General features: G+C 41.8%; 3 protein-coding genes across 5 annotated transcripts in view; all 3 read right to left on the reverse strand.

Moving 5' to 3' along the window:
* Window positions 1-6,608, reverse strand: part of xdh (xanthine dehydrogenase) — a 52,328-nt gene extending 45,720 nt beyond the window's left edge. For both annotated transcript variants that reach the window (XM_061684274.1, XM_061684266.1), the window contains exon 1: window positions 6,525-6,608. The gene's annotated coding sequence lies outside the window, so the exon portion shown is untranslated. The remainder of the gene's footprint in view (window positions 1-6,524) is intronic.
* dnajc27 (DnaJ (Hsp40) homolog, subfamily C, member 27) lies at window positions 6,357-15,009 on the reverse strand. Of its 2 annotated transcripts, none has more exons than XM_061684293.1 (8): window positions 13,939-15,009; window positions 12,923-13,033; window positions 11,436-11,518; window positions 11,281-11,350; window positions 9,727-9,891; window positions 9,533-9,655; window positions 9,289-9,449; window positions 6,357-6,957 (listed from the first exon to the last, which is right to left on the reverse strand). In XM_061684293.1, exons 2-8 carry the CDS (start codon window positions 13,007-13,009, stop codon window positions 6,825-6,827), a joined length of 822 nt encoding a protein of 273 aa, XP_061540277.1. In that variant the 5' UTR covers window positions 13,010-13,033; window positions 13,939-15,009; the 3' UTR covers window positions 6,357-6,824. The 2 variants fall into 2 exon arrangements, with proteins under 2 accessions (XP_061540277.1, XP_061540269.1); XM_061684285.1 differs by lacking the exon at window positions 13,939-15,009 and adding an exon at window positions 13,176-13,500.
* A 2,151-nt stretch (window positions 15,010-17,160) lies between these two features.
* Window positions 17,161-23,995, reverse strand: LOC133413993 (T-cell surface glycoprotein CD3 zeta chain-like). Its single transcript, XM_061698990.1, has 9 exons — window positions 23,959-23,995; window positions 21,206-21,364; window positions 20,703-20,803; window positions 20,586-20,624; window positions 20,430-20,492; window positions 20,190-20,222; window positions 20,045-20,098; window positions 18,079-18,108; window positions 17,161-17,992 (listed from the first exon to the last, which is right to left on the reverse strand). The coding sequence occupies exons 1-9, from the start codon at window positions 23,993-23,995 to the stop codon at window positions 17,927-17,929; spliced, it is 582 nt and encodes a 193-aa protein (XP_061554974.1). The 3' UTR covers window positions 17,161-17,926.

Below are 23,995 nucleotides of genomic sequence, written 5' to 3' on the forward strand. Positions count from 1 at the left end.
TCCTGGTCCCTTTGCAGAAAAACACCCCCAAAGCATGATGTTTTTCACCAACCCTGTGCTTTACAGTAGGTATGGTGCTCTTTGGATGCAACTAAGCATTCTTTCTCTTCCAAAAAGTTATATTTTGGTTTCATCTGACCGTATGACATTCTCCCAATCCTCTTCTGGATCATCCAAATGCTCTGTAGCAAACTTCAGACAGGCCTAGACATGTACTGTCTTAAGCAGGGGGACACGTCTGGTACTGCAGGATTTGAGTCCCTGGCGGCATAGTGTGTTACTGATGGTAGCCTTTGTTACTTTGATCCCAGCTCTCTGCAGGTCATTCACTAGGTCCCCCCCATGTGGTTCTGGGATTTTTGCTCACCGTTTTTGTGATCATTTTGACCCCATGGGGTGAGATATTGCATGGAGCCCCAGATTGAGGGAGATTATCAGTAGTCTTGTATGTCTTCCATTTTCTAACAATTGCTCCCACAGTTGATTTCTTTACACCAAGCTGCTTACCTTTTGCAGATTCCGTCTTCCCAGCCTGGTACAGGTCTACAATTTTGTTTCTGCTGTCCTTTGACAGCTCTTTGGTCTTGGCCATAGTGGAGTTTGGAGTGTGACTGTTTGAGGTTGTGGACAGGTGTCTTTTATACTGATAGCGAGTTCAAACAGGTGCCAATAATACAGGTAACGAGTGGAGGACAGAGGACCCTCTTAAAGAAGAACGTACAGGTGTGTGTGAGAGCCAGAAATCTTGTTTTTTGTAGGTGACCAAAAACTTATTTTCCACCATAATGTGTTAATTAATTAATTAAAATTTTAAAAGACTGATTTTCTGGGTTTTTTTCTCCCTCATTGTCTCTCTCATAGGTGAGGTATACCCATGATGAAAATCACAAGCCTCTCTCATGTTTTTAAGTGGGTGAACTTACACAATTGGTGGCTGACTAAATACTTTTTTGCCTAACTGTATATATTTATATATATATATATATATATTTTTTTTTTTTTTTTTTACAAATGATCATAAATTAGGCAGCATGGTGGCCGACTGGCGTATACATGTTCTCCCCATGCCTGTGTGGACTTTCCCCGGGTACTCCGGTTTCGTCCCAGAATCCAAAAATATGCATGGTAGGTTAATTGACAACTAAATTGCCCATAGGCGTGCATGTGAGTGTGAATTATTGTTTGTTTACAGTGGCGTGAAAAAGTATTGGTCCCCATCTCAAATTCGTATATTTTTGCATAGTTTCTCCTCTTTAATTTTTGATATCAAACAAATGTAAATAGACAAATATAACCCAACTGAACTTAAAATCTTTTTAAATAGTGATTTCATTTTTTAAGGGAAAACAAATATTCAGTCACCTGGCCCTGTGTGAAAAAGTAATTACCCCCCTTGTTAAATCATGAATTAATTATGGCAAATCACGATTTTTGGTTCATTTTCAGCAATCACACCCAAGCCTGATTACCTCCAGGCCTGTTCAATCAAGAAATCACTTCAACAGAATCTGTTCCGACAAAATCAAGTTGGACAAAAGATCTAAAATACTTGCAACAAAATGACACGATCCAAAGAAATTCCAAAAGAGTCGAGAAATAAAGCAATTGACATCTATCAGTCTGGAAAGGGTAAACAAAAGCCATTTCTAACGCTTTAAGATTCCAGCGAACCAGAGGAAGAGCAAGTATCCTCACATGGATAAAACACGGAACTGTGGTGAACCTTACCGGGAGTGGCCGGCCTACAAAGATTACACCAAGAGAGCAGCAATGATTCATCCAGGAGGTCACAAAGGAACTGAGGACAACTTCTAAAGAACTACAGGCCTCCTTTGCCTGAGTTAATAATGTCCGTGTTCTTGACACAAATAATAAGGAAGAGATAGGGCAAAAATGGCATCAATGGCAGAGTTCCAAGGGCAAAACCACTGCTGACCAAAAAGAACATAAAGGCTCGTCTTTCCTTTGCAAAATAAACATCTGAAAGATTCCCAAGACTTTTGGAAGAATATTATATGGACTGAAGAGATGAAAGTTGAGCTTTTTGGAAGGCATGTCTCTCGTTGCATCTGGCGCACATGTAGCAGCATAGCATTTCAGAAAAAGAACATCATATCAACAGTCAAACATGGCGGCGGTAGTGTTATGGTCTTGGGCTGCTTCACTCCTTCAGGATCTGAAAAACTTGAATTCTGCTCTTTAACAGAAAATCCTGAAGGAGAATGTTCAGCCATCAGTTTGTGACCTCAAGCTGAAGTGCACTTGGTTTCTGAACCAGGATAACAACAAGCCAAAACATACCAGCTAGTCAAATTCTGAATGGCTTAAGAAAACAAAATGGTTTTGGAGGAGCCTAGTAAAAGTCCAGACTTGAATCTGATTGAAATGCAGTTTCATGACCTTAAAAAGGCCGTTCATGCTAAAAAACGCTCCATTTTTGCTGAATTCAAACAATTCTGCAAAGAAGAGTGGACTAAAAATATCTCCACAGAGATGTGAAAGACTCATTGCCAGTTGTAGAAACAGCTTGATTTCAGTTGTTGCTGCTGAGGATGAATGAGTTATTAGGTTTAGGGCGCCATTACTTTTTCACACTTAGCCAGGTAACTTTGAATATATATTTTTCCGCATTTTTTCAGCATTTTAAGTTCACTTGGGTTACATTTGTCTGATTTTTACATTTGTTTGATGGTCTTAAACATCAAAGTGAGGAAACTATGCAAAAATCTAAGAATCTGTGAAGTGAGCCAATTCTTCTTCACGGCAGTGTTTATGTGCCCTGCGATTGGCTGGCGACCAGTTCAGCCTCTCGCCCAGAGTCAGCTGAGCTAAGCGCCAGCACACCCGCAACTCTAGTGAGGATAAGCGATACGGAAAATGGATGGATGGATGGATGAGCATAAATTAATTCCGGTAGATTTGTGAAAAACATAAAACATGACTAAATTTTCCAGCTCCCATCTAGAGTTTCATTGCGGAAAAATGGACACACACACACACACAAGAACAGACAACACTGATTGGAGGAGGGTAGCAAAAACAAGAAGTGAATCTGCTGTGAGGTCCATATTTCTGGAAATGTGTCTGTGAGGGAGCCTTTCAGAATTTTGACAGTTTGTAATGTAACAGTGCAGCCTGTTCATAATAATGAACTGCCCTCACTGTAATTGTCAACCATGACTTGGACAACACTGTCTGAAACACTATGTCAAGGCCAAAAGGTAAACCAAGCTGCACTGAGTTCTGCGTGATTAGTACATTAGGATTAGCCAGCAGCTGTAGCTTCTCAAAAGGACCATACACTGTATGCGATTGCTAAGTGACGTTTTCAACATGGAGGTCAATGGGGGTTGTTTGTGTTTGCCAAAGTGCCCGCTGTATGAACGGATCTGCTACACTAATGGAGCTTTTCACAAAGTTTGTAAATAATAGGCGCTTGGATACTTCCGGGAGGCAAAAAGTGATTGACTACCGTTGACTTGAACAGAAGACGATGACAAAAACTGGTTGTTTTGGCCTTGTGCTGTGTAATATACCCCAAAAGGTTTATGTTTATTTTGATTTATATAAAAACATGCCCGGAATACCTCACCAGGGAGGTGTCCGGGAGGCATCCGAATCAGATGCCCCAGCCACCTCATACGTGAGGGTAGGAACGTAGATCGACCGGTAAATTGAGAGTTTCGCCTTTCGGCTTAGCTCCTTCTTTACCACAACGGACCGATACAAAGTACGCATCACTGCAGACGCTGCACCAATCCGCCTGTCAATCACCGGTTCCATTCTGCCGTCACTCGTGAACAAGACGCTAAGATACTTGAACTCCTCCACTTGGGGCAGGATCTCATCCCCGACCTGGAGAGGGCACGCCATCCTTTTCCGACTGAGGACCATGGTCTCAGATTTGGAGGTGCTGATTCTCATCCCAGCCGCTTCACACTAGGCTGCGAACTGCTTCAGTGAGAGTTGGAGGTCACGGCTTTAGGAAACCAACAGAACCATATCATCTGCAAAAAGCAGAGAGGCAAGACTGAGGCCACCAAACCGGACCCCCTCTACGCCTCGACTGCGCCTTGAAATTCTGTCCATAAACGTTATGAACAGAATCGGTGACGACAAAGGGCAGCCTTGGCGGAGTCCAACCCTCACCGGGAACGATTCCGACTTACTGCCGGATATGCGGACCAAACTCTGACTCCGGTCGTGCAGGTACTGAACAGCCTGTATCAGAGGGTTCAGTGCCCCATAATCCCAAAGCATCCCCCACAGGACCCCCCGAGAGACACGGTCGAACGCCTTCTCCAAGTCCACAAAACACATGTAGACTGGTTGGGTGAACTCCCATGAACCCTCGAGGACCTTGCCGAGGGTGTAGAGCTGATCCTTCCGTGATCAGGTTAACTATTCAGATTCTAGAAATGATTAGTTTTAACAACAATTAGAACCACGATTCGTGGTTGCCGATCTGATTCAAGGACGATATTGGTTCATTTAGCATATGATCCAAAACCATAAAGTGGCTTTAAATTGATTTGAAACTTTTTAGCCAAACCTTTAACCAGTATGACTATGAAATAAATGCCTGCATACCGGACAGTGCAGGGGAAATTTCCTAGATTCGTGTTGTTTCTTGTAAGGGAATCAAGTCAAGTTAATTGTGGATATAATAAACAACAATTAATTGCTAATGCATTCACACTTTATTTGAATAATGTACAAATAACATCTCCAGTTTGGATTAACAGTAGGATTACCTGCTACTTCTGATGTTTTTTTAACATGGATACAACACAAATACAATATTAATGTAAAAAAAAAAGTCCAACCAACATCACTTCAGGTTAAATGAGCAGTGGTTGACCCTGTTAGTAATCTAATTTTAACACAAAAAAAATGCACTAATATCTAACAAAATATCAAGTTGAACAAACTATTCTTCCATGACTATAATTTTTGTTTTTAATATCAATTGATCAATATAATCTGGTCACAGGACACTTCTCTGTGCTCACTACGTTGCCAGCAGTATTAAAAACTCTTTCTGCTGGCACACTTGTGCTGGGAATACATAGATACCATACTGATGTTTTGTGCTTGTGTTGACGTAGGCAGAAGCATGCTATTGAGAGTAAAGTGACAATATACAACTGATGCTCTGCTGCTTTTGTGGTTTTGCTTTTGTGTGAAATCTAATGGCACCGTCGTAGGTGGTTGCAGACACAGTAAACAATTTATTTCGAACGTTTCCGTCTTTGCTAAAGGTAAGTGTTTCCACACACCGGACCATATGGTGGCTTAATCATTTCCTGTTTGACGCCACTTCCTCACCATGCTGTTTTGCCGTCTGCTTGTGTGCAGTCTTTTTCATTAAAAGTGCTAAAACACACACACACACACACACACACGTCCATCCATATAAAGTCTGCTGTGCTTAAATCCAATGCATTATTTCCTAGTATCGATACAAATGATTGATTACATTTAAAAACAGTTTTAGATCAATATATATCACCCGGAAGGCCAAGGTGCCGAACAAGGTTCAATGTAGCGGGATCATAGGAATATAAATCGATACATCAATGAAGTGGATAAATCGTTACACCCCTTGGTTAAGGGGAGTGAAATTCTTTTGAAACAATCCTGTCTTTGTGAAGCACCTTTTCATTTTGTCTTGACCGTATGACCTTTTCCATAAAGGTTAACAAAAGGTTGTATAAAGGTTAGGAGATTTGACTTTCCAGAGGCCCTCTGAGTTTCTACCATTTCTATTTTCAGATAAACATATCTGTTGAAAAGTAAATGGGTTTGTTTAATAGCGGTGACAGCGGAGTTCTTGCCACCCGGAAGTACATGCGACGTCATGGTATACGAAGTGTAGTGTGTGAAGTGCTGCCTCCATGACTGAAAATGCTTTTATTGTTTTTAAGGACGTTTTTTCTTGGGGGCAATTAGAGGCCACATGCATTGCCATAACCCATTAGCTCTGACCCCGGTTGTTATTGTTACAAAAGCTGTACTAGCCATTGGTTCCACGGTAGAGCAAGTGGGGTGAATTGTCGCTCATTTTTACGTTACGACTGCCCCCTCAAAAAGACTGTTTCGGAAAGAAGTACAGATATGTGCCAAAAATTTTGAATACAAAGGGAAAGTCCATTTACTTTAAGAATTTGTTTCTAAAAGTGAAACTTGTATGTTGTATGTATCTAACTTTGGAGCACATACCTGTATATTGGCCGATTGTGATGAAAGCATATCCTAGGCATGTTAAGACAGTTGGGAATTGTTTAAAATTGTTTAAAAAAAAAGAATGCAGATGCCTCCTTTAAATACAAACACGCATGAATAGCAAGGCAAACTAATGCATTTGCATTTAATCAGAATACAAAAACATTTTGGAGCTAGAGTTTAATCCATGTAACTATCCAAATGTAATAATTAATAAATTATATGAATTCAGGATAAATGACCTTTAACTTTGTCATATTACTGGCATTTACGTAAACAGAATCAAGTTTAGCACTGACCTTTGTCCTGCTTTTCCCGACACAACTGATGGCACCATGCTCACAAACATGCTACAAATGCAAAAAGAAATGACAAACGTCTAAAAAAAATATATTTTTTAAATGTAAAAAACCTGCTACTAGAAATTCTACTAGTGAGATGACAATGTTAAATGTAAGCTGTTACGCATACGGACGTGCACGCATTGAGAGATGTCGTAAATTGGGGTTGGCAGAGAGTAATCATGGCACAGAAGAGGTGGAACGCAAAGTGCTGATAAATTAAGAACAGTGTAACTGGATGCGTTATGTGAGTTGGTGTTATTTGATGTTCTTCAGCAGTGAGGTGCGCGCGTTCACCACCGCCTTGAAAGCATCTTCGCTCCCGGGGGCCACACATTTGTCTGGATGTAACAGTACCGCCAGCTTCCTATACGCCTTGTTGACCTCCTCCCTGGAAAAAAGCAGGTAGGACGGAAGAAAGAAAATAAAAAAAATAAACTATTCACTTCACAACAGACTGCACCTCGTTAGACAAAAAAAAAACAAGTTACATATGACGTTACATCTCATATGACAGGCCTGTCCAAAAAGCAATAAACAAATAAATAAAATATAGTACACATTAGACCAGCGATCCAGCCAGGTTGTTTGTAGATATAGAACAAAATTGTTAATGTGTATGAAAAAGTTTGTTTTAATAATGAAAACATTTAGTTTAATTCAGTCTGTGACAATGTTCTTATCTCAAATAAAATTTTCCGTATTGAAATTAGAGGGAATGCCATTAATCCGTTCCAGCCTCCCCCCAAAACACGTTTTTGTACTCTATAAAAACATACGGTACTGAAACAACAAAATAAGAATGCAACTAAATAAATATGGCTTTGATACATGTTTTTCTACACTTGCCCTGAACTTTGTCTTCACTGTTTTTTGCCTCACTTTCCGCAGCTTTTCCATCTTTTCATGGACAGAGGTCCGTAGCTTAGAACGCCAGTGGTGCCTTGACTTACACGCGAAGTGAAAAGCAACGAAATAACTAAAGCTAAAATTGAAACATTTTAGTAAACGAAATAAAATGGTGTTTAAAAGAAAAGAAAAAAAAAACATCTGAAACAAAATTCTATGTTTACAAAAGTAACTATAATTATTGCGAAAATGTCCTTTGTTTTCGGCTTTGTAAAATTATTCCATACATAAGCTTTCGGCGTTGATTTTAAATGTATTTACACTACCCGTCAAAAGTTTTATACCACCCCAATCTTTCCAGTTCTACGTCTCAGAACAAATAAACGACTCAGTTTTGTGCACACTACAAACTAAGTCACAAAATGAATAATGGACTCGATCTACAAATAAAAATGTATTCTAAACCTTTGACTCAAAATAGCCACATTGGGCAGATATAACTGAACACACTTGTAGCATCATCTCTAAACTGGAAATCAAATATTCTTCCAAAAGTTATTTCCAACTGCTGTGCAAGTTACCATAAGTAAGGTACTTGTATGTTGTGTTGTTTTCACTCTTGTGTACAGTTTAAAGTCTGGAGACTGTTCTTGTTTTGAAGAATGCTGAATAGTACATTATTTTTCCAGGTTTGGGTAACCTTGCCTAGTTGACTCAACCTCTAGAAATTCACCACTTACCGTAATTTCTCATGTATAATGCGCATTTTTTCCCCCCCCAAAAAATTGTCATAAACCAATAGTGCGCATGATACACGGATATTGGGGAAATGGAAAGAACTTTCACATTTTATAAATGTATGCCACCATCTAAAGGTTATGAAAAAGCTGTACATTTTCATTCCAATATGCCACCGCCACCTAGAGGTTATGAGAAAGGTGTATACTTTAATTCTAATATGCCACCGCCACCTAGCGGTTATGAAAAAGGTGTAGCCTACACTTTCATGCCAATACGGCAGGTATATGCTCATAAGTTAACATACCCTGGGTAGACTTTTTTAATAATATATAAATACGACTGATGACTGAACAACAACCATCATTCATTTATTTATGTTATGTTTTGTTTTGTTTAATGATAATGCTTTTCTGAAATGCTTGACCGTTTAATTTGAATCCCATTAAAATAAAATGTGTTTCGGCCGTTGTTGTTTTCTTCTTTCGTTTACTTTTCTTTAAAGAATTGTACCCATCTTACAAATTCTGCCTTGGTAATCAACATATGAGCACAACGGTGTGTTTTCTCATTTACTAAAAAGTAGGGCTGTGAATTTTAAAATAAGAGCAGGTAAATACAAAGAAAGTATTATGTGTTGAAACAAAGTGCTTAACAAAAGAATAATTCTTTGAAAAAAATAAAATACAGAAATTTTTTGATCATATGGGTAGAAGCAAAATCATGTATTGTAAAAATGCATGATACATAGGTAGAAGGGTTTTCCAGAATTTTGAGGTCAACTTTGGGGGTGCGCATTATACAAGGGTGCACGTTATAAATGAGAAATTATGGTATCTTAGTTGGTACCATTTAAAGCTATTAATTGGACTTGAACTTCTTGACTTCCAATTTAAAAAAATAATAATTTGTTCCCTCTAAATCTCTTGACCGGTTAAAAAGCATTAGGTTAAAAATGGAGGTGAAGGTGTACAGTACTTGCTGATTCTTGGAGTATTTTAAGAACCGTTGGCAAGACACCTGGGAACTGTTTGAAGTCGTGAAAATAAATAAATAAATCAATAAGAGGGTATAATGTGTCTTGTTTGAGAAGTCTGATATATCATGTCTACTAGGCCCTGGCCTGTCAACTCACCGTGTGGCGCCGGGTTTGACGCCCAGCATATCCCAGGAGTCCTTGCTGTTTCTGATACGTCTGATAGTGTCTGCTTGCTCTTTGGTGAAGCCTACGCTGACCTCCGTGACAGGTCGCTTACCGCCATTTTCACACATGTCAGTGATGGAGGAGAAGAAGGCCTGGACACAAGCAAACAAGCCACAGACACACTGAGTTTAGATTCAGGTTCAGAGCTCAGTTAGGCTCCTGTATGTTGTCCCACCTGGAACATCTCGTTGATACCTTCTCCACTTTGTGCCGACGTCTCAAAGTAATGAAAGCCCCGCGACTCCGCCCACAGACGCCCCTCCCCCTCGTCCACTACTCGCCGCTTCAACAGGTCCACCTGTGGACACAATCTGGTCACTTCCTGACTTGGGAGTCTGCTGTATATCAGCCTGAGGGACCAAGTGTGACCTTGTTGGCGCAGACCACAAACACAATGCTGTCCATGTTGGCCTGAGAGCCCATTTCCTGTTTCATTTCGCCCAGCCAGCTGTCTAGGGCATCGAAACTGTCCCGGAGACCCACATCGTACACCAGCAGCACGCCCTGGCTGTCCTTGTAGAACTCATTCCGCACCTGCACAAGAACAGATGGACTCATCCAAGAGCACCCCCTACTGCTGTGTTTCCACCACATTGATCACATTGAACCCTTGCCTATTAGCAGTTCGCTAGTCACAAATATTACAGTTTTTTTCCTGTGGAACCTATCATAAGCTACTTGCTGCAAAACCCACCGATGTACAGTTTTGTGCTTTCTCTATAATGCTCTATGAGACCACAAGATTGTGCCAAAGCCCTGGCTAATAAGAACGTAGTACATTGTGTCAAGGAAGTACAGTGGAACAGCAGTTCCCATGTGCCCTAATTGTCAGACGATTCAGTCTTTGACAAATATTTCAGCTGAAATTTTGTCCCAGTTTTAGTACATCCGTTCAGTTTTCATACTTTTGAAAATGGTCCATACCAAACTCATTAGAATGCCCACAAGACCTGAGCACAAAGCATCCTGTGCGCGTGTTTTTTGAGCGCTGTCTTATTGAGTAAGCGTCATCCCTTGCGCTCATAAACTGCTGTGCTAAAAATATAAGAAACACCAAAGAATTCAAGAAAGAACTCATAGCAAAGTAGGAAAATGGCAAATAAAATCTCTTACTCACGGTCTTTCATATGCCATCAAGAGTCTTCAAAAAAGATAAACGATGTTTAATGTTCATTGATCCTTTTCAATAGTCTTATTTATTTCACAGTTTTCTGCATGGTAAATTGTAATTATTATCCATAAAATGAATTTTCTTCACACTTGTGCATTTCTGGAATGGTTTTACATTCTTTCCTTTGGGAAATATTAAAGTTTTTGTACAATTTGGTTTTAGTCAGGCTTTTTGGAACAGAGTATTAAGTAAAAAAGGAGATCCCACAAATTTTTTTAAGTGCTACATCTCGACTGAGAGACAAATAATTTTCAACTACCACCTCTGACAGAACTTCACCCACTTTCTAAGGGAGGCGGGGGACACTGAGTCTGAGTGGACCATTTTCTGCGTCTCCATTGTTGACGTGGCCGGCCGGAGCTGTGGCCCTAAGGTGGTCAGTGCCTGTCGTGGCGGCGATCCCCGAACCCGCTGTTGCCGTCAAGCTGAAGAAGGAGTCCTGTCGGGCTTCAAACACTTTGTCGTTGAAGAGTGGCAAAAAATTGCGGGCTAAACCATCATTTAAGTTGCCCATCCCTGGCAATTTTAAACATATTTTGGGGGGGGCTGCCAATAATTTTCAGTCGTGCACTATTCGTGGCCGTGCTCCTTTTCCTAGCCACTGCTGTTTTCTGGAAAATATTTTTTTTTCTTTTTTTAAACTTGTCCTGATCAGCTCCAGTGTCATGCAAAATGTTGGCTCGGTGTGCCTTTTATTCTGGAAGATTTTTGCTGTGTAGCAGGGGAGTTTGAAATACAGACTGCAGACTCACTTCGTAGAAGAATGGATGGCCAGCCATGTCGAAGATATTGACCTTGATTTCTCTGTCACGAACGTGCACCCTGACAACGTATGCCTTATTAGGGTCACATTGTAAATACATACAAATGTTAGACCACACAATAAAAATACAGTGAACACACTTACTTGGTGACCCCATAGTCAATTCCAATAGTGGCCAAATATTTGGGAACAAACCGCTTCTCACAGTAACGTTTAATGATGCAACTCTGCAGGGAGAAATTAGCAAATAACAATGTCAGGCAAACAATACATGAATTTATCACATGCAATGATGGTGTTCAAATGTCTTGTAATTGCAGACCAAGAATAAATGGGAACAGAAACCATGTGAATGTATTGTGAATTTAAGGTCTCAGTCTATCTTCCACGCCTTTATTCCATATATAGGGCTCCTCTGATTACAGTCCTGACATCTGGAACGGTGTGCAGCATAAGCCACACTTTGTTATTTGATTGATTTAGCTTTATGGCCTTGATGTATTTTTTGCACAAATATTTACTGTAATTATGACTTTGCTAATGCATTAGCCTTTGTGATAGAATACAGTGCATTCCTTATGTCCAAATTTGGGTTACGTCGCCAGCTTAACAATGGAATTCCATCTTAAACTGAGGACCCCTGCAAAAGGACTTTAAAACTTGAAAAGCAACACTAAAACATGTGAGGACCACAATTTGAATTTCTATTTCACAAAAGCACCACACAATAAAAACAGGATGCTTTAATTGGTCCATTGGAAAACCGGCGCAGGTTCTCATTGTACAATGCCGTTATTATTATTATTATTTTTTTTTTTTTTTACGCATCAGTGTTAACCGACTTTTATTTTTATACGCTTTCATCACATATTGCATGAGCACCCAACCACTGTGTTGGTAGAGAAAATTAAATAATTCCACTTAATTGGATTGAAAATTATTGTTTATTTAATACATGTAATGTATATTTCATAGTCTATCTATGCCAGCAACATATTGTAATGTTGAGAACAATTAAATGCTCTCCCTGGATGGCAGAAAACAATAATAACCTGTGTATGCCCATTGCCATTTATGCAAAAGAATAAAGGCTTTGTGTTTAACGAAACAGGCCATTTCACACCAAGTAAATTTGGGTGTAACTGAGACTTGACAAGTTCGTCATTATTTCGGTATTCAGTGGCACCTTGACCTTTGACTTACAAGTGCCCCAACTTATGTTTTTTTCCAATTTTTTGCTTTTTCTGTTAAAAGCGAGCTTCAGCTAGACCACCGCCCAAGTAAAGTGAAAAAAAAGGCAATCAAAGCACTGGAATGTCTTCCTATGTGGACAAGGAAACCCACACTCAGTCAGCCATTTACCAAAAAAAAAAAAAATGAGATCACTTGCAAGGAGCTGCTGTCAGCCACAACTCACGCCCAGGCACTCACACCCAGAATAATATTAGTAATATTAAATACACGTGACAATAAAAAATGGACTACAACAGAATTAGGATTTGGACTTACTCAGACGCAAACAATCCGTTAGCCATAATAAGTAACCCGTACAGTAAACTACGCCTTTGACGACATCACTAAGCAACGTTAAGTCGTGATGACGATAGGTCATTGAATTGTTAAGAACTTACCTTTCCAACTTCAGCATTCCCGAGGCTTATTAGCTTCACGCGGAGCGGCTTCTTGTTGTCTCGTCTCTTCGACACGTTCGTTTCCATCTTTTTAATCCTTTAAACTTGAAACTTTGGAAGGAAGCAAAGAAGGGGACGATGTCACAACAACCGTGCGGCTAATGTTAGCACTTAGCACGAGCAATGAACGCAACGCGGAACCAAATCTATTGTATATTATTATTGTACGTCACAATTACGTTGTATTAATTACCATGTGTCATTAGAATTAAGTTGGACACGAGTAACATGATTTGGGAAGTGTCGTCGTAAAATGCAGCCGACATATAGCAAAACGGACTTGTTAGCGTCATTGCTAAACCATAGATATAAATAGGTCGATGCCACACGCCCTTTTTGAACTACGTGCCTATGGCAACGATAAACTGGGAGTAAAAAAAAAAAAAAAGGTCAGCGCATTCCGCATGTGTGTGGACGGCAAGTAAACCATAAGACCAAGGATTCCCGTACAGTGTGCTGTCTACGGTTTCGTACAACGCCGTACAATTACGACAAGGTTACTGGGAGTAACCTTTCACGGTAAAAAAAAAAAAAAAAAAAAAAAAAATTGGATAAAAAGCACACACAAATGTTTTTTTTCACGGTAAAAAATTGGATAAAAAGCACACACAATTTTTTTTTTCCGTGAAAGGTTACTCCCAGTACTCGTCGTAAATTATACGCCGTCATGAGTTTACTTTTTTTCAACGTTAAATTGTTCGCACAAGCTTTAATGTTGACAAAAAAGTAAACCTCATGAAAATCGATTGACAATTGAGCAAGTTACTACTGAATTTCCGTGTCCATGCATTGCCTTTGATGGGAACGTCGACCTCCCCAACATGGCCGCTACATAGGCACGCTTGGCACTCAGCCTGTCACGGGAGCTGTTTTCATTGTGTCTTTGGACTAAACGCCGCCTTACAAAATGTAATTCCGCTAGTTCTTTTCACAATAAACCGACATCGAGGACCTACCGTATCAAAATTAAATGCATCCATCCATCCATTTTCCGTACCGCTTATCCTCACTAGGGTCACGGGCGTGTCCAGAAAAGACCCCTTTGACAGCTACTTCTGTTTGACCCAGTTTTGTGTCCGCTTTGTCCATATTTGGCCAAGACCGCGCCCTTTCCTCTGATTGGTTGCGTCTGTGTAGAAGACCCACTTGTGAGAGCACACGTGTTTGTTATGTTGACAGTGCTGGCTCGGGAGCGGAGAGGTAGACGGAGATCTTCGCGATTGACGTAAATAAGCTAGAAAAAATCAAATGACGTGATTTCAGGCCTCTCGACAGAAAAACGTCTGGTACTCAGAATGCGTGGACGATTTGAATTCATATTTCACGTTTACTGAGGCACCATAGAGCCAATATAACATCCCAAATACTAGGAAAGTTGGTTTGGTAAAATACCGGACCTTTAAATGCATAATGTGTCATTGACCCTACCATGCTGTTCATTTTCCATGTACAAAGACTAATAATCTATGGTAATATTTGAATTTTTTTGCAGAGGATGAAGAACATTATTGTATGCTCTGTCTGCATGTGTTGGTACCGCAGTGTTCCCAAAAAAAGTTGTTTAAGGGTTTATACGTAATTGCCACAATTTTGATCCCATCTATGAAGTTTGCTAACACACATTTGGAAGCCCTATGGGGGGCACAAGCCAGTGCAAACTGTTGGCCGGTCCCGAGCCTGGATAAAAGCAGAGGGTTGCGTCAGGAAGGGCTAAATATGTTGACTGGTGCCAGCAGTGTGCTAGCTAGAGGGAAAGAATACTTTGAGGAGTTGATGAATGAGGAAAATGAGAGAGAAGGGAGAGTAGAAGAGGCAAGTGTGGTGCACCAGGAAGTGGCAATGATCAGTAAGTGGGATGTTAGAAAGGCATTAAAGAGGATGAAAATGGAAAGGCAGTTGGTCCCGATGACATTCCTGTTGAGGTATGGAAGCATCTAGGAGAGGTGGCTGTGGAGTTTTTGAACAGCTTGTTCAATAGAATTCTAGCCCGTGAGAAGATGCCTGAGGAATGGAGGAAACGTCTGCTGGTGCCCATTTTTAAGAACAAGGGTGATGTGCAGAGCTGTGGGAACTATAGAGGAATAAAGTTGATGAGCCACACGATGAAGTTATGGGAAAGAGTAGTGGAGGCTAGTCTCAGGACAGAAGTGAGTATTTGTGAGCAACAGTATGGTTTCATGCCTAGAAAGAGTACCACGGATGCATTATTTGCCTTGAGGATGGAAAAGTACTGAGAAGGTCAGAAGGAGCTACATTGTGTCTTTGTAGATCTAGAGAAAGCCTATGACAGAGTACCCAGAGGGAACTGTGGTACTGCGTGCGGAAGTCTGGGGTGGCAGAGTAGCATGTTAGAATAATACAGGACATGTACGAGGGCAGCAGAACAGCGGTCAGGTGTGCTATAGGTGTGACAGACGAATTTAAGGTGGAGGTGGGACTGCATCAGGGATCAGGGCATCAGCCCTGAGCCCCTTCCTGTTTGCAGTGGTGATGAATAGGCTGACAGATGAGGTTAGACTGGAATCCCAGTGGACCATGATGTTTGCAGATGACATTGTGATCTGCAGTGAAACCAGGGAGCAGGTGGAGGAACAGTTAGTAAGGTGGACGCATGCGCTGGAAAGCAGAGGAATGAAGATTAGCCAAAGTAAAACAGAATATATGTGCATGAATGAGAGGGGTGGGGAGAGGGGGGAAGAGTGAGGCTACAGGGAGGAGAGATAGCAAGGGTGGAGAACTTCAGATACTTGGGGTCAACAGTCCAGAGCAATGGTGAGTGTGGTCAGGAAGTGAAGAAACAGGTCCAACCAGGTTGGAACGGCTGGAGGAAGGTGTCAGGTGTGTTATGTGACAGAAGAGTCCCTGCTAGGATGAAGGGTAAAGTTTATAAAACAGTGGTGAGGCCAGCCATGATGTACGGATTAGAGACAGTGGCACTGAAGAGACAACTGGAAGCAGAGCTGGAGGTGGCGGAAATGAAGATCTTCAGGTTCGCTCTCGGAGTGACGAGGTTGGATAAAATTAGAAATGAGCTCATCAGAGGGACAGCCGAAGTTCGATGTTTTGGAGACAAAGTTAGAGAGAGCAGACTTCGATGGTTTCGACACGTCCAGAGGAGAAATAGTGAGTATATTGGTAGAAGGATGATGAGGATGGAGCGGGCAGGCAAGAGAACTAGAGGAAGACCATAGAGAAGGTTGATGGATGTCGTGAGGGAAGACATGAGGGCAGTTGGTGTTCGAAAGGAGGATGCAGGAGATAGGCTTACATGGAAAAGGATGACGCACTGTGGCGACCCCTAAAGGGACACGCCGAAAGGAAAAGCAGAAGACTTTTGGACGCTAAAGCTAATGTGCTTTGATTAAATACACACGCACTTTGTTTTATGTTTGGTTTGACAGTAAACTTTAACTGGGAGTGGCAAAAACAGCTTGAAGCAAACACTTAGCCTCTTTTGTGAATAATCATTCACTAGCTGCCAAACTACGGTGGCCGACTGGTTAGAGCGTCTGCCTCACAGTTCTGAGGACTGGGGTTCAATCCCCGGCCCCGCCTGTGTGGAGTTTGTATGTTCTGCCCGTGCCTGTTTGGGTTTTCTCCGGGGACTCCGGTTTCCTCCCACATCCCAAAAACATGCATGGTAGGTTGATTGAAGACTCTAAATTGCCCGTAGGTGTGAATGTGAGTGTGAATGGTTGTTTGTTTATATGTGCCCTGCGATTGGCTGGCAACCAGTTCGGGGTGTACCCCGCCTCCTGCCCGATGATAGCTGGGATAGGCTCCAGCACGCCTGCGACCCTAGTGAGGAGAAGCGGCTCAGAAAATGGATGGATGGATGGATGGATAGCTGCCAAACTGCTGTTTGTTGTGGAGTTCACTACGACCATAGCTCGCGCTCGTAACTCAGTTTTGCTCACAACTCAAGACATATAGGGAGAAATAGGGAGAGCGAACCCTCATCTCACTCTTAAGTCGGGTCACCTGTAAGACGAGATACGCCTTCATGGACAAGTAGGATATCGAATAAATTCTCAAATGGGTTTCCCAATTTGAGCATTTAATCGATATCCTACTAGTGTGCTCGATTGCCATGGTAGGTTTGCAATACAACACTACATTGTCGCAACTCTGAACTGTCTCTCAACTCAAACACACACACACAAATAAAAGTGCTGTAGTCCAAATGAAATATGTTTATTTACACACATCGATTTAACTCTTTTGTTTCGTATACATATTGGAAGAAAGAAAGCAATCGCTATCTACTAGATTTGGTGTGTAACAATTTCATTATACAATATACATCCATCCATCCATTTCCTGTACCGCTTGTCCTCACTAGGGTCGCGGGCGTGCTGGAGCCAATCCCAGTTATCTTTGGGCGGGAAGCGGGGTACACCCTGAATTGGTCGCCGGCCAATCGCAGCCCAATTGCCGCCTACAATATACGTTAACATAAAATAACATTATACAGATACACTATTATTTAATTATATGAAACTGTAACAGTGGATATGAAACTGTAACAGTGGTACGGTGGACTACTGGTTAGGACATCTGCCTCACAGTTCTGAGGACCGGGGTTCAAATCCCGGCCCCGCCTGTGTGGCGTTTGCATGTTCTCTCCGTGTCTTCGTGGGTTTTCTTCGGGCACTGCGGTTTTTCCCCCACATCCCAAAAACATGCATTATTTGAAGACTCTAAAATTGCCCATAGGTGTGAATGTGAGTGCGAATGGTTGTTTGTTTCTATGTGCCCTGCAATTGGCTGGCGACCGGTTCAGGGTGGACTCCACCTCCTGCCCGAAGATAGCTGGGATAGGCTCCAGCAGCCCGCGACCCTAGTGAGGAGAAGCGGTAAAGAAAATTGATGGATGGATGGATGAAACTGTAACGATTGATTGATTAGACATGGAAAAGACCGATGATTCAACACGATGTGTGGCTAGCGGGTCGGAAACGTCTGCTTCTGGAGGCCATCGTAGGTGTCTCTGGTCGCTGGGCTAAGACCCTGAAGTCACATTTCAAATGTCATATTTCCATGTGAGCATTAAGATGAAAATGTGATTTATTGAATGAAATTGAGATTCCACTCACCTGGTAAACCTGGTTGTTTTTTCGGGCTCGCTGGGAAGCACCAAATGAACGTTAACAGTTTGATTGTTTAAGTCACACATTGACATTAACAAGTGTCTGAAAAAAATTTGTGTCATTTGTTCAAAAACAAAGAAGTTCGCTTTTTAATGTAACACACAAAAGGGGGGAAAAAGCCTAATATTTCACATTATTGAAATGTGAAATATTAGGCATTTTTTTAGGCTGAGATTAAAAATACAAAATGGAAAGATGGGCCAAAGAATTGAATTTGATTTTAATATTTAATTAATTTGCAATTGGGTGGCGACAGGTTCAGGGTGTACCCATCCTCTCGCCCAAGGACAGCTGGGATACGGTCCAGCACACCCGCGAGTCTAGTGAGTATAAGCGGTACAGAGAATGGATGGACAGAATGATATTTAATTAGTCAGGCTTACATTACCTGAAAGTTTGGTTTTAATATATGTCTCATTTTGATGAACACATAGGCCTAATATGCTACTGTATTGCATTTTTGGTCATTATAGTGATATTTGGAGAGACAATTATTTTTTAGTAATTTTTTTATGAACACATAGGCCGTAATATGTTACTGTATTGTATTTTTGGTCATTATGGTGATATTTGGAGAGACAATTATTTTTTAGAGAGTATTAGGTAAAAAGTTTGATAACCACTGTTGTAAACAATACATAATTTCCCACGTTATAATATAGTCTGTTGGCCGTTCGTGGTGGTCGAGGTCCAGACTGATTATGGCAGATAACAAGCTAACCTAGCTTTACTAATGCCCTTTGCTAAACTTCAGACATGACCAACTAAATGTCAAAATCTAAAACAGTCCTGTGCCCCATTTTTCAATTTTGTATTTCCGATCTGAGCTTAAAATTTAAATACAGATGTGTCTTGAGATGCGAGTTTCATTCGTTCCATGACCAAGGTTATATCTCAAACAATCTTTTCCCGTTGAAATGAATAGAAATGCAATTAATCTGTTCATACCAACCAATTGTGAATTATTTTATGTGAGGAAAAGCCAATGAAGTTCCAGGAGACCAAATGGACAGTTATCTGTCCTTTATTGGGAAGAAGCAACAACGCGTTGGAGACAGACAGCTTAACAATCAAGTGTCTGTCTAGACAAGGAACTGCTATCTCTCTTATACACTATCTTAGTAAGGTGTGGAGTGGAATGTGCCAGAACGTTCTACTACTTATAAGGCACACAACAAATGTTATAACCTTCTGATACAGGCCCAGACAAATGATTTAAGCTTGAAAATATACACAGTTAATCTTTTCTGCTCCTTTACCCAGGCTACACCTACCTGGATCTCATACGACCTTTATTTATTTTGATATGCAGGCATTCTATCTTTACAAAAAATATATCACCAGCCCCAACCAAAAACATGTTTTTATAAGAGATTGCACTCAACAGTATTGTACTGGATAGAAACAGTAATTAATTACATTTGCTCCCCACATAACCTGCAAACACGGAAAAGGAGAGCACAAAAACAACTGTACCTAATCTTTTTTTCTCCCTTATTTTTCTTCTTCCATTGGTTTATTGGCAGTTGGCAAACCAGCCTAATGGAGCATTAGTGACACCAACTGATATTGTTCTTCCACTGGATGAAAACCAATGTGACTAGATGGTGGCAGGATGTAGTGAAGCCAACTAGCGGTGGGTATCTGAAGCGCACTCATATCTCAGATTTTTGCTCATATCTGAAGGGGGTGGGGGGAAATCAGCCCAACAAAGGCTCATCTCGTGAAAAACTAAGTCAAGTCACTTGTATCTCAAGGCACCACTGTATGAAGAATCAGGCTTTTGTTTTTTTGTGTTAGAGTGAAAAACAAATAAAATAATCTCACTTTTTGATTGCCAATTGAAAATGGAAAGAACGAATGAGTCACAGATTGCCATTAATGAGTCTGAAACAGTGAAATCGAGACTCACTTCTCTTTTAACAGGAAGTTCTTGATACTCATCTTCTGTTCTTCTTTTCAAGTCCTGAAACAGCAAAAGCATACACCCCCCCCCCAACACACACACAGTTTTGTTTGGTGTTCAAACAACAAACGTAACTCACATATACTGGTACCGTGTATGTCGCATTATCCTTCATCCAGTGGTTCTGTAGGATAGATTAAGGGGAGAACATTGTGAAAAATGGTACACATATGTCGGTCACTGGTATGTTGAGTTATTTAGTTTTAAATTGACGCTTGAAGGGGTTATAAATTCCTTGAGTTCTTTCTTGAGATCTTCATATTTCATATCCACATGGCTTTTTGACATTTCCAAGAAGTATCCCTCAAATTATTTTCTCCGGGACACTTACGCGTCCTCTCTCCGGGTCTCCTCTCAGCTGCAAGTCACCATCGGCCCCCTGGCCTCTCGTGCCCTGCACAAGCAAACTGGACCGCACTGAGTTTGTCCCGAATCAAAATGGCGACAGCAGAGCAGGAGACGCTCCACTGCTGTTTGCGGGTCTCACCGTGTAGCCGCCACCCGCCGCTCCCTTCGTTTTAAAGAACTGTGCAGAGACATTAAGGTGTGACATGAGTGCAGAACAGATTGTGGGTGCGGTCGATTGTGTAATCAGCAGATTGACCTTCTCCTTGATGAACATGGCGGTGATTACCAGGCCGTACAGACCTAAGAAGCCATCCAGGATGTAGCACAGCTTGGGGTCGTACAGCGTCATCATGGCATCTGCACATTAAGTTCTGGTCAACAATGTCTGCCAATAAAAGCAAGCATTGCCAAATTGCATCCCTTCTTCTGTCTGAGCAAAGGTGTTCATCGTCTTTTCGAAAAGGAGAGCATGTTCCTAAGCAGTCGAGAAGCTACAAACCACAATGTTGCTTCCTGGTTGGTCGCCACAAACAAACCATCTGATGATAGTTTGATGATCAAACTAAAACAATCCATTCACACTGTGTTCAAAATACTTAGCCAGAGTTTAAAATGTTCTCAGAATGTTCAGAATAAAGTTGGGTTTCTCTTTTTAAACCCATGAAAAGAAACATCTCAAGCACTTCCTGTGTGCCTCCGATGACAGCCCAACACCAAAGAAAGACAATTTGAGTTTGATAATTTGACAAAGCATTTTACCTGCAGGCTGGATCGCCAACACCAGCAGACCTGATGTCCACCAGAGCCCCATCCCCAACTCCTTAGAGGCTCTCAAGCAACTTTTCTTGTTTGGCAGTGAAGTAGGACAGGAAGTGGCAAGGAGTTGCTGTGGGGGGTGGCATGGCACGCCCACGTCAACTCATATGTAGTCAGATGTTTTTGAGTAGCGATAGTCTGAAATTATCTGTCTGAAATTACAATGATTACCTCCGCCAAGCACTGAAGTGTAAGGGTGAGAGAATTTGACATTATTTCATTGCCCGCACATATTATTACTCCAAGATGAACTCAAGCAGCTATTTGTTGAAGTTTAAAACTCCGCATTTTCTCTCACTGTACCTGGATACTGCCTGCAGTAACTAATTTGTGCATGTAGTCACGATGAGACGAACGAACCTCCAAGAGAACAATTTGTGGAACTGACCTCATTTGGCAAAATTGATCAGATTGATCAAATGTTAGAAGGGGTTTATTGTTTGAATGTGACAATAGTGTTACTGCCAGAGTTTGTCAAGGAAATAATGAAGCTTCTCCCGCAAAGTAAAAGAAATCTCTCAAAAGTTTATAAATTAATGTCATGTAGTAAATCAATGCACTTACCAATCACCAAATGGGAAAAAGACCTTTCCATGTCTGCTGACCGTAGCTACTGGATACAGATTTGTAACGTTTAGAATGACAAAAAACACAAATCTACAGCTTATACAATATAAAGTGCTCCATAGAATACACTTTACTCAGTACACTATGCATAAAATGGCTTCTCTCCATCTAATATTTGCGTGCAATGCACCAAAAATACCCCAGACACCTATTTCGTGCTATATGGAAATGTGCACCATTTCAGTGCTTTTGGTCTTCGGTTATACAAAAACTCTTGTATATTTTGAACTGCAGGATTCCACTTTCCCCAAGATTGTACATACTTGGCGACTTAAGCATAATCGACCTCCCCAATAAATATTCACAATCATGACTTGTCGCGTTAGCTACCGCTAAGAAAACAATTATATTAAACTGGAAAAACAAACAAGCTATTAACATCATTCAGTGGCTAAATCTCTTCATATAATATATTGCCTTCGAAAAAATATCAGCAGAACGAAAAAATATATTACATATATACGTAGATAGTTGGTCACCTTTCCTCAACATACTAAATCTAGACTCTTGATTCCTGTTCCTGGGTAGGGTGCCATTTGACAATAGCAAGACTATTTTCAAAAGTGTGAAAGTAAACAATGAAATTCTGTATTCTTTGTTGTTGAGGTTGTTGTTGTTTTATTATTATTATATTTATTTATTAATTCATTCATTCATCTTCCATTCCGCTTATCCTCACTAGGGTCACGGGCGTGCTGGAGCCTATCCCAGCAATCTTCGGGCGAGAGGCGGAGTACACCCTGAACTGGTCGCCAGCTAATCGCAGGGCTCCTATTTATTTTTTTTATTTTTTTTTAATTTTTATTTTCACACACATTAGATCTGTTTGCATGGTGAGAGGACACATGCATGGAGTGGGGATCTTCTCCTCTTGTCCCTGTGTTTGCTGTTCCGGCGTGCGTGGGGCGGGACTTTTTTCACTCCTTCCTGATCTCGAGGGTGGGGGGAACCACTGGGGCGACCTCCTGGGGAGTAATGGTGGTGTGATGGTGACTCGCCCATGTTCCGTGGGTGCCGGGGGCGGTGTCAGCGGGCGCCAGCCTAGGTCCCCCGCCCTGGATGCTGGTGGGGGGCGGTGGGACTCCCTTGTCGCTCCTCGGGCCTGCTTCCTCCTCTTCTCTCCGTTCCTTGTGTCCCTTTGCGGTCGCCTCTTCCTCTTCCCGTGGGGGAGCCGGGCGGTCCCCTGCGGGCTGTGGGGCCTGCTGTGGGGTTTGGGAGTGCGGGCTCCACCTCCCACACTCAGGGGCGGGTAGTGGGTGCTGGCGGGACTGTGTTAGGGTCGGTGCTGCGGGTCTGGGTGGGGTAGCCCTCTTCGTCGGTGGTTGTCCGGCCTAATGGGCCCGACCTGCAGGAGCCATGCCTCTTAATCACTCACTTAGCACACACTGTATATATTTTTCTCACTAATAACATCTGGGCACTTATACATATCAAAGGGTTCCTGGGGGACTGGTATGGGATTGGGAGGGTATGGGTGTCGGACCGGGTTTCAGCACATCGGTGCTGTTTCCCAGTCCGTGCGCCCTGCCCCTCCGTCCTGCCTGCCCCCCTGGATTTCAAATGCATCACACACACTTCCCACGTTTTAAAGCACCACATACACCCATCTCTGGGGGACAGTGGGTCGTGGGTGGGTGGGCCCCCACTGGGTGGCCAGGTGGGCCCCCACTGGGTGGCCAGTTGTCGGGGCGCTTAGGTGGGGCCGGCGGACCGCCCTGCGTCCCTCGGTCTTGATCTTGTTTCAATCCTAGTTTTGGCCTATCACGTAATATTGTCCAACACAAAATTATTTAATATTTGTGGTTTAAAACGCTGTTGTACAGTCCTCATGAACTGACTCATTGCCAAACCTGCAGAATCAACACATTAATGACACATAATTCAAGGCACACATTCAGGGGACTCATGTAGGCCTGTACACGTTCGTACAGACGTGGGATTTCCTTAATTTCATTGTTATTTCTCGACACATGTAATATAGGGTCACAATGGGTCCATTTTGCAGTGTTTTCGATCACCACTGGCGGGTGACTGTGCCCTGTCAATGAGGAGTGACACCTTGTTCTCACCGGATGTCTGGTCTTCCTCAATCTGTTGAGAGAGCAT

Source organism: Phycodurus eques, chromosome 1, assembly GCF_024500275.1.
Source record: "Phycodurus eques isolate BA_2022a chromosome 1, UOR_Pequ_1.1, whole genome shotgun sequence".
NCBI lineage: Eukaryota > Metazoa > Chordata > Actinopteri > Syngnathiformes > Syngnathidae > Phycodurus > Phycodurus eques.

Coding starts and splice junctions, on each gene's coding strand:
- dnajc27 (XM_061684293.1), bottom strand. CDS start 13,009: ATGGAAACGAACGTGTCGAAGAGACGAGACAACAAGAAGCCGCTCCGC. Junction 11,519..12,922: donor GGAATGCTGAAGTTGGAAAG/GTAAGTTCTTAA, acceptor TTCTCCCTGCAG/AGTTGCATCATTAAACGTTA. Junction 11,351..11,435: donor ATTGACTATGGGGTCACCAA/GTAAGTGTGTTC, acceptor ATACGTTGTCAG/GGTGCACGTTCGTGACAGAG.
- LOC133413993 (XM_061698990.1), bottom strand. CDS start 23,995: ATGCTCTCTCAACAGATTGAGGAAGACCAGACATCCG. Junction 20,804..21,205: donor GTTGGCGATCCAGCCTGCAG/GTAAAATGCTTT, acceptor CTTAATGTGCAG/ATGCCATGATGACGCTGTAC. Junction 20,223..20,429: donor GAGACCCGGAGAGAGGACGC/GTAAGTGTCCCG, acceptor TCTATCCTACAG/AACCACTGGATGAAGGATAA.